The sequence below is a fragment of the Nannospalax galili genome, unplaced genomic scaffold (assembly GCF_000622305.1).
Source record: "Nannospalax galili isolate Female #2095 unplaced genomic scaffold, S.galili_v1.0 scaffold310, whole genome shotgun sequence".
Classification (NCBI taxonomy): Eukaryota; Metazoa; Chordata; class Mammalia; order Rodentia; family Spalacidae; genus Nannospalax; species Nannospalax galili.
In genome coordinates this window covers 1410272-1420109 of record NW_008328488.1, presented here as the reverse complement: position 1 = coordinate 1420109, position 9838 = coordinate 1410272, and the positions used below count along the sequence as shown (strand labels likewise).

At 44.8% G+C, this 9838-nt stretch overlaps 1 protein-coding gene across 3 annotated transcripts in view; it reads left to right on the top strand.

Annotated features, from left to right (window-relative positions):
* The first annotated feature begins 858 nt into the window (after window positions 1-858).
* Zdhhc13 (zinc finger DHHC-type containing 13) overlaps window positions 859-9838 on the top strand; it is a 45515-nt gene continuing 36535 nt past the window's right edge. For all 3 annotated transcript variants that reach the window (XM_029560632.1, XM_017796622.2, XM_017796606.2), the window contains exon 1: window positions 859-979. In XM_029560632.1, coding sequence (XP_029416492.1) covers window positions 953-979 — 27 coding nt within the window. In that variant the 5' untranslated portion in view covers window positions 859-952. The remainder of the gene's footprint in view (window positions 980-9838) is intronic.

Below are 9838 nucleotides of genomic sequence, written 5' to 3'. Positions count from 1 at the left end.
CTTAAGAAAGTTGCCTGTCATTCTGTCATTCAGTTTGCGTTTGCCTTGCATCACAAAAGTTGAGACACATTTGCCCATCTACCCATCTGCTCCTACAATTATGGCAAGTACTTTCTAGGTCTCCGTGCTGTTCTGGGTGACAGGAGGAGAGAAACACAGGATGCTTCCTATCCTCAATGGGTGTAGGTTTTGCGGATAATCGATGGTATGCCCACTGGTAAGGCCACTAACAGTGACAATACACATATTGTATCACAAAGATATTTCTTCATGGGTCAAGCCAGTACTTTTATTTCTAGGCACTTACTGTATGCTTTGGTGTTATTGTACAGGGTAGGAGAGTAGTAGCATTTTAAACTGTTCTGCATAGCTTCCTGACTTAAAGCCAGCTCTTCCATGCGGTACACAGGGAGGGCAGGGCTGGTCCGGGCATTCTCTAGCCTTCCCGGTGAACTCCATGTCTGCTAAAGGCTGATTCTGGGGGTGCCTGTGGGTCTGACAACCTGCAGGCTGAGGGACTGCGCATGCTCAAAACCCCAGAGGCCTCCGGTTGGAGCTCTGGTGTCCACTTCCCTGTGGGGTAAGAGTTCCCCAAGGACGTGGGGCTCTCGGGCCGTCCACCCCAGCACTCCAGGACCCCCTGATGGTGTGTGGGGCCTGCTAGGGAGAAAGGCCACCGGAGCTGAAGGGACTAGGGGAGACCCTCCTCCCGCCCATAGGCGGGTGCGTGCGGAGAAAGAAGGCGTCACGAAAGCGGGGGCGGGGCCGCGGCAGGGAAGGAGGCCCCGCCCACAGGCGAGCGGGGACGGGGATTGGCCCCGCTAGGCTGATTGGCAGCACGGAGCATGCGCGGCGGGGGCGGGGCCGAGGCGGAAGTGGCAGAGCAGTGACTGAGGCGCGCTCGCCGGCGCCAGTCTGAGCCGGAGCGACGGCGGGACGGGCTCCGGGCGCGATGGAGGCGCCGGGGCTGGGCGCCCAGGTGAGCGCGGCGGGCGGTGCGGGGGAGGGCGGAGCGGGAGGTCGCGGACGCGGCGGGGCGGCCCTGTGCGGAGACCTGAGCTCGGTCGTCGCTGTTCGTGGGCCCGTCGTCCACAGCGTCCGAACCCGGGGACGGCCTCGCCTCGGCCGCTTCTGGACGGGCTGCGGGGGGCCTGCCCGAGTCGGACTTGGCCCAGGGCCCGCGGGAGCCCCGAGGGCCACGGCGCTGCCCTTCCCGGCCCGTCCCAGCCCGGGACTGCCGAGCACCACAGCCGCTGTTCCGAGTGGGAGCCTCTCTGGATCCCCGGGCCCTAGCGGGTGCTCAGCAAACACCTGCTGCCGCGACGTGCCTGCCTTGGCCGGAGAAAGCACGTCTCCTGTCCGTGGGTCCGGTGTAGATTTTCCATACAGAGATGATCACGTTGAACAGAACTTTTTCTATCCGGAGAGTGTCCCTCGGGCTTCCCTCAACTTCGTTGACCAGTTGGGTTTAGGTCGAAGTGGAGAACCGAGTGTGCTGGGAGATACCAAGGTGGTTTTATGGGGACTTGTTGCATTTTGAAAGAAACAAAAAGGATTTGCAGGTGGACTTGATTGTAAGAAGGGTGTAGACTCTGCACTGAATGTCTGGGGTGCAGACTCTGTACTAAATGCCCGGGCTGCAGACTCTGCACTGATTGTCCTGGGTGTAGACTCATTACTGAATGTCTGGGATGCAGACCCTGCACTGAATGTCCGGGGTGTAGACTGCACTGAATGTCCAGGGTGTAGACTCATTACTGAATGTCCAGGTGTAGACTCTGCACTGAATGTCCGGGGTGTAGACTGCACTGAATGTCCAGGGTGTAGACTGCACTGAATTCTGGGGTGTAGACTCTGCTCTGAATGTCTGGGGTGCAGACTCTGCACTGAATGTCCGGGGTGTAGACACTGCACTGCATGTCCCAGGTGTGGACTCTGCACTGAATGTCTGGTTCTCTCCTTGGCCTCAAAAGTTGGTAAGAGTCCCTGTCATTTCTCAGTTCCTGCCACACATTAGTAAAAGCGTGTCCACTCCTTCCTGCTGAGGGAAGGTGGCCCCAGTTCCAGGACTTCGGGAGAGAGAAGGTGATCCAGAGGTTGAAGCTAGTGGGTGACACAGGTTGTTTTTGTTGTTAGTAATAATTGCTGTTGTTAATTTCTTCATTTATACTGTGAAGAGCTTACAGTTTGTAAAAGCCCCAGTTCTTCATCTTCCCTAACTTGGGAGGTGGGAGGGGTGACTATTTCTAATTTGAGAAATGAGAATAGACTCAGGAAAGTGGAATCACATGGTTCTAGTCTAAGAGCAGCTAAGGAATGGAGCCAGGACTCCACATTGATCCAGTAGGTGTGTTTGGACCAGCTCCTGGAAATCAGGCTGTGTTCTAGGTGAGCAGAGCAGACAGAAGCAGCTCTTTTATTGCGTTTTGTTCACCAGTACAAATTCAGTGCTGATAGGCTTTGGCCAGCATTTCCCTGTGCAGTCTGCAGACTTCTGTCTTCTACTATTTGGTTTGTTGGGTCCAGCCCCGACAGCATCCCTCCAGGCCTTTGCACTTTGTGCTTTTGGGGGAGTATCTTTTGCTGTATCCACATGGCTTGCTTCTCCATCTCACAAGTGTCACCTCAGTGTAGCATTTTGTGACCCTCATATTTACATTAAAAGGGCCTTCTCCTCCCTCCCCTCACCTCCTCTCCCCCCCCCATCACTGTCAGCAACACTGCCTTCTCTCCTGACTCTCAGCATTTAACATACTTGGTGGTCTCTTTCCCTTCTGCTAAAAACAAGTGCTACAAGGACAGTGACTGTATCAGATCTGTTCACTGCTGTGTGCTGAGCATCTGAAATAGAGTCTAACTGGGGTTCAATTCATAGTGATTTGGAAACAGCTCTAATACTTCTATTAATATTGTGACAAATTTTAATGGTTATCTGTCATGCATCTCCACCTCCATTTTATTTGGTAGGATAGTGACCCTCATCAGAGCTTGAGTTTCTAGATCTTGGTTTTCTCTTAATGTCCATTGTAACTTCAAGAGTACTTACTATTTAAACAATAATTTGATTACCAAATATCTCCATATTCTCTTGAAGCTTAAAGATGTTCATGTTATCTGTTATAACAAACCACCCAAAAAACATAGTAGTGCAAAAGAGCTATTGTCATACTCACGGGCTCTGTGCGTAGGGAATTCAGACATGCTGGTTCAGGTTGGTTTGTTTCTATTCCACCCTGCCCAAAGTTCTGGCTGGAAAGACTCAAGCTGGGGGTGATTTGTGTCTGGGGCTGGTATCCTTCAGGGGTGTCATCACTCACAGGTCTGGCAGTTGATGCTGACTCTCAGTAGATACCTACATGTATCCTGCGCTCCTACATGGCATTGTAGCTGGATTCTAAAATAAGTGTGTCTTAAGAGACAGAAAGAGGAAGCTGCCCATTTCTAAGGCTTAGGTTTGCAAACTGACACAGATTCACTTCTGTAGTACTTAAAGAAGCACTTCACAGAGCTTAAAGAGAAACATACACCCTCGCCTTTTTTGTTCATTCCCTCTTCCCCCAGCAGCCGTCCGCTGCTAATAGTTGACCCTCACCTCTTGAAGTATGAAAGAATTTGGGGCCTATATTATAAGAAGTGCCACAGATAATATATCTGTATACCTCAAAGTTTTATATCTTGTTCAGCTTTTCCTCCTAACCCCTGTGGATGAGTATTCAGCTAGACTTATGTGTCTCTCTTGTTAATTGTTTCTTTTTCCCAGCTCCCTTGTATCTTAGTTAAAAACAAAAACAAACAAAAAAGTAAAACAGGGTCTTTGTGGACTGGAATCCTGTGTGAACCAAAGGTAAAATGGAATCAAGTCAGAATATTTAGAGCCAGAAGACATTTTAGTGAATTATCTAATTCAGAGATTTTTTTAAAAATTTGTATTATTTTTATCTTCTGTGTATTAGTGTGTTGCCTGCATGTATGTAAGTGCACCTGTGTTGTGCAGTGCCTTTGGAGGTCAGAAGAGGGCGCCGAATTCCCCTGGAACTGACATTATGGATGGTTGTTAGAAGCCATGTGGGTGCTGGGAATGGAACCTGGGTCCTCTGGAAGAGCGGGCAGTGCTCTTAACTGCTGAGCCATCTCTCCAGCCTCTAGCCCCTAGTTTAGAGATTATTAAACTGGTTTATAGGATTAGTTCCAGGGTGTCCATGAACATCCTGCAGTAAAATAATGTAACAGAGGCTTATTTGTATAAGTAGTCCTGTGCATTTCTCTAACTAGAAAGACCTTATTTTTTAATACTTTATTATTTTAATTTTATGTGTTTGAGTCTATTGCCTGCATGCATGTAAGTACACCTGTGTCATGCAGTGCCCATGGAGGTCAGAAGAGGGCGTCATATCCTTTGGAATTATGGACTGTTGTTAGCCATCACGTGGGTGCTGGGAACTGAACCCGGCAAGAGCAACCAGTGCTCTTCACCGCTGAGCCATCTCTCTAGCCCTGAAAGACCTAATTTTTAAGTAACATTTTCAGAAAGGGCTGTGACGTTAGGAAGACATGAGAGCCACTAATGTAGTCTAACCCATTCAGTTTTTCCATAAAGTTGAGACTTGGACATACTAACTTATTTCCCAGAGATCCACCGTAGGTGGCAGCAGAGTCCAGGTCTCAGGCACCTGATAAAGGAATTTTTTTTTCTTTTTTTAAAAATAATTTTATTGAGAATTTCATACATGTACATAGGTGTTTTGCTCAAATCCATGCCCACTCTCTCCCCTCCAACTCCTCCCATATCTCCCCATCACTTTTTTCTGATAACCCGATGAAGTGCTTGTTAAAATGTCTTCCGGTGTTCCAGTCATGTAGCAATCCTGTTTGCTTGGTTGCTGCCACCTGGAGTCTCCCCATTCTTCAATTCAAGACCCAAGGAGCAGTCTGTGTTGTTAAGTTCTGGGGACCAGAGAAGGAAGTGAGAGTAAATTCCTAGAAAACCAGGATTCTTGTCTCTTGTGCTTGTTGCTGTGTCCTGTGTCTGTCTGTCCTGGCCCGTGAGTAAATACCTGAGAAACGAATGAATTATAGCAGAAATTGGGTCTTATCGTGATTCTTATTTAACCTCGAATTGTGATTGGAAAGTAGATTTTCTTTACATTTTCTGGAATGAATGACTGATGAAAATTGAGTTCACTGGCATCACGAGAATTTGCTTAGTCTGTCTGTTGCCTTACCGTTGGAGATAGCCTTGTTACCCAACCACATCCATAAAGCGGTTTGTTCTACAGGGAGATCTTGACCAGTGTGCAAGTCAGCATTGAGTACTGTACAGCTCCTCTTAGGACTTTCCATCATGGAGCCACATGCAACTGAAGCCAAAATAGGGCTGAGGATTAGTCACCATCACACAGCCACGTGAGAGCCAGGAAGGCTTCAGTTCACACCTCTTTCCACAGTGTGAGAGAGGGATTAGCAGAGGCAGGAGTCAGTCTTCCTGCTTTCTGAGCCTGGGTTGCCTGTCTACTTCTGTGTGTCCTCACCCTGCTTCCTGACTTTCCTTCAACTTCCAGAAAACAAAAACTTCTACTCCCGTCTCTGAATGTGGGGGCCTAAGCTGGTTGCCAAATGCATCTTGTTATGGTTAGGCTGTCATCAGAGTTGACAGTATTTTTCCAAATTCATTCATTCATTAACAGCCCTTTATATACTCATGGCAAGATATGATTAAAGTTAGTGAATATAAATCTGCTTCAGATTAGCCTTTTTTGATAATTTTTAGTTTTTCTAGAGGGGAGTTGACTTGTAGGGTTGGATTATATTGCATTCGTTTATATTTCTTGTGACTGATGAAAAGCTCCTCTGAATAAGAGTATCAGCTTGCTGTTCTGTTGTTCATGCCTGTGTTGTTACTACCTCAATTCATGAATTCATTGCAAAAATCAGCTTAAAGCACTTGCTCATCTACAGAATAATTTACTTAAAATTAAATAACAAAGTTTGAAGACTACCTCTTACATACCATAGTATGTGAAAGGTCCAACAGTCAGCTTCTGGTTGTGTAACCTTTTCTGCTAGGATACCTTACAAACAGTAACCTTGCTGATCCGTAAGTCAGTGAAGTTGCCAGTGTTAAAACTAAAGCTGTAGCCAGGCTTGGTGGGGCACACCTTTAATCCCAGCACTCTGGAGGCAGAGGCAGGCAGATCTCTGTGAGTTTGAGGACAGCCTGGTCTACATAGTAAGTTCCAGGCCAGCCAGGGCTACATCGTGAGATCCTGACCTTAAAAGAACAAGAAAATAAATCCTCAAATTTGTAAATTCAGATTTTTTTTTTTTTTTAATGAAAGTCATAATGGAAGCTTTAGGATTTTCTCCCACTACCTAGTGGATAACTGCATATATGGCTCGGAGCACACATCTCACTTTGGAGACCACTGGCTTTAGACACAGACTTGGAGTCTGTCATTTTAGGTTCACCTTGTCCTGGTGATAAAAAATAAAAAATGCTTCCTCTTCCCAATTCCCACTTCATTTTTGCCATTTTCTCTTTGCGTGTCTCTGATATATCTCCCCTGTGAGACTAAGTTCCTGAAGGATTGGCACTGTCCTTATACACCATAAACATACAGCCATCAGTTGTGAATAGATACATGCTTTAGTTATGGACACCATACATTGAAGTGTGTATTCTTCCTTAACTTTGTACATGGAAAGTGAAACTGTTGTCTTTAGTATCTTAAGGCACTATAAAAATAATTTTGTACCTGTAGAATGACTCAATTTTCTGTGATGACAAATCTGTCTATATATGCAGGTCGGTCTTTAGAAACAGTGCCCAATGCACTAGAAAAACAAAGTATAAAGAGGCAGTTCAAAATAGAGACAGCATGGAGAAGCCAGGCCACTCTGTATAACAACAAGCAAAACACTCAAGACTAATTCATAAACAACTGGGGCTGTGCAAAGAAAAGCAGGATGCCAGGTTTTAGTCGTCAGGTTGACAACATTGCAAAAAGATTAGTAAGGTTTGTAGGGGAACAAAACAACATGTACATGACTGTTGTGAATATAAATTAGGGGAAGCATTTGGGGTATCATTTATTATCTTTGAAGTATATACTGTCTTTTACTTCAACAGCTTTGCTTTGGAAAGTTATTCCTATGAACTGGAATATTTAGGGTTATTTATAGAATTGAAAGACTAAAATCAACCTGAGTCTCAAACAATAGAATGATTGAATAAATCATGCTAACCATACAGTGAAACAATCTTAAACTGTCCTCACCTATACAGGTGTATGTGATATATTGTTAAGTGAGAAAATTGTGTGTATAATTATGTGTGTATGTCATATGTATGTGTATATATATTTGTACGTGTGGGTATATCTGTTTAACAAGCTGTCAAAGTGTAGGTTCAGGGGCTGAAGAGATGGCTCAGTGGTTAGGAGCCCTGGCTACTCTTGCAGAGGACCTGAGTTCAGTTCCCAGCACCCACATGGTGGCTATCAACTGTTCATAACTCCAGTCCCAGGGGATCTGACACTGCCGTCTGATCTCCTTGGACACTACATGACATGAGTGCACTTACATAGATGCAAGCAATACACTCATACATATAAAATAAAAATAATATTTTTTAAGTACAAAAACAAAACAAGGAAAGATACACCAGAATTAATGATTGTCTCTGTTGGAAAGGGAAGCAGTCCAGGCTATTAACTCTTTATTGACTTTTGTATTGCCTCGGTGTGTTTGTGGGGTGTGTGTGTGTGTGTGTGTGTGTGGTGGGCGTGTCAGAGACAGCCTTGGGTATCATTTCTCAGGCACCTTCCACTCTTTTGTTTGAGGTTGGCTCTCATTGGCCTGGAACTCCACTAAGCAGTGAGGCTGGCCAGGCAGTAAGCTTGCAGGAATCTGCCTGTCTCCATCTTCATTTCCCATCACTGGGACTATAAACATGTGCCACCACACCACCTTTTTATATGGTAACAGGGGTTGAACTCAGTTCTTCACACTTGGAATACAAGCATTTACCAAATGAGCCTTTTCCCAACCCCCTGTATTACTAGATTTAAGTTAATGTGTACTGTATTATAAATTTAAGCATCCAGTAAAATTAAGCTTTATATGAAAAGATTGGTTTCTCTCAGTCTTGGCTGTAGGTTTTGTTCCTTATTTGCTGACACTGAATTGGTGAGTATCCTTTGGCAGTTTTCCTTAACCCTTAGCTTTCTAATAGCTAATGAATAGATTATCATTATTGTGGTGCAGAAAGACTCTTAAAAGGTTCTTATTTGCGTTTTAATGTAACTAAGTACATGTTATTTTTAGCTGTATCTGATTAGCAGAAGAATGGGATCATACAGATAATATTCAAAAGGGCTGCTGCTGTGATAAAAACACCGTGACCAAAAGCAGCCTAGGAAGGAAGGGTTTATTTTGGTTCATGGTTCCAGAGAGGAATCCTTACTGAAAAGCAAGGCATTGCAGCCAGCCTCAGGCAGGCAGGGGACAGGAACAGGAAGCTTGAGAGGCGTGTCTCTTATTAACTACAAGCACATGCAGAGAGCAAGTGGCACTGGGGTAGGGAAAACTATACTTCTCAAAGTGACAAGCTTCCTCCAGCAGGGCCACACCTCCCAAAGCTTGACCTCCCCAAGCAAAAAACAGGTCTTCTGGCAGCACAGGTGCCTGGAACTTTCCTCTGTGACCAGAGCAATTGTGATTTCAAGAGAGTAGTTTGTAGAAGTGATACTAAAACCAAAATCCATCTGTAAAATACCAAACTGATAAATTTGGACATCAAAATTTAAAACTTCCATTGCATGAAAGATACTTTTAAGAATAAGAAAGCGGACCTGGAGAGTGGCTCCGCAGTTAAGAGCACCAGCTGCTCTTGCAGAGGCCCTGGGTTTGATTCTTAGCACCCACATGGCAACTGACAGCCTTTGGAAACTCCAGTTCCAGGAGATCCGATGCCCTCTTCTGACTTCCACATTGCACAACATGGATGCACTGACAGACATGGAGACAGTGCACTCCTACACAGAAAAATAAATTTTTTTAAAAAAAGGAAAGCTATACCTCACAGAACTCCAGGACCTATATCTAGATTATTTAATATCAAGAACTCAATAATTCATAAGAGAAAATAGCCCATCTGAAAAATGGAAACTGGTATGGTAGCTCACGCCTGCTATTCCAGCTCTCAGGGAGCTGACGCAAGAGGATCACCACAAGTGTGAGGCTAGAGTGTATACAGTGAGAGCCTGTAGCAAAAGGGGGCAGGGAGACTTGAACAGAAACTTCAAAGATGGCAGATAAGCACACAGCACAACACTCAGCCTTAGTAGCTATTAGGAACAGACAGGTCAGGATGACGAACTACATGTCTGCTACTGCAGCTGGCCAAGGTAATTTTGGTAGCTCTCTTTAAGGTCTTCTGATTCCCAGACTTCTTTCTTTTTCCTTGCCTATTTGATTTTGTGTTTACACAGACTACGGCTACTGGAAAAGTATTGAAATCTCTATTAATTGTGAACCAGTTTCTCTTTTCAGTTCTGTTTGAGTTTTACGTCATGAATTTAAAGTACTTGAATGTTATGTACGTTTAATGGTGCATCTTAATGAATTAGCCTCTTTAATATTTTGGTCTCCCTTACTCCTCAAAATATTGCTGACATTTGCTTTGTCATCTTAATGTAGCATATGTTCTGTATGCTAAATACTTTTTTAGCTGTGTGCATGGCTGATGGTTAACCACATACACTTTTTTGTTTATATTGATTTTCTCGTAGACAGCACATAGTTTTTTTTTAAATCCAGTCCATCTTGCAATTGACTTTCA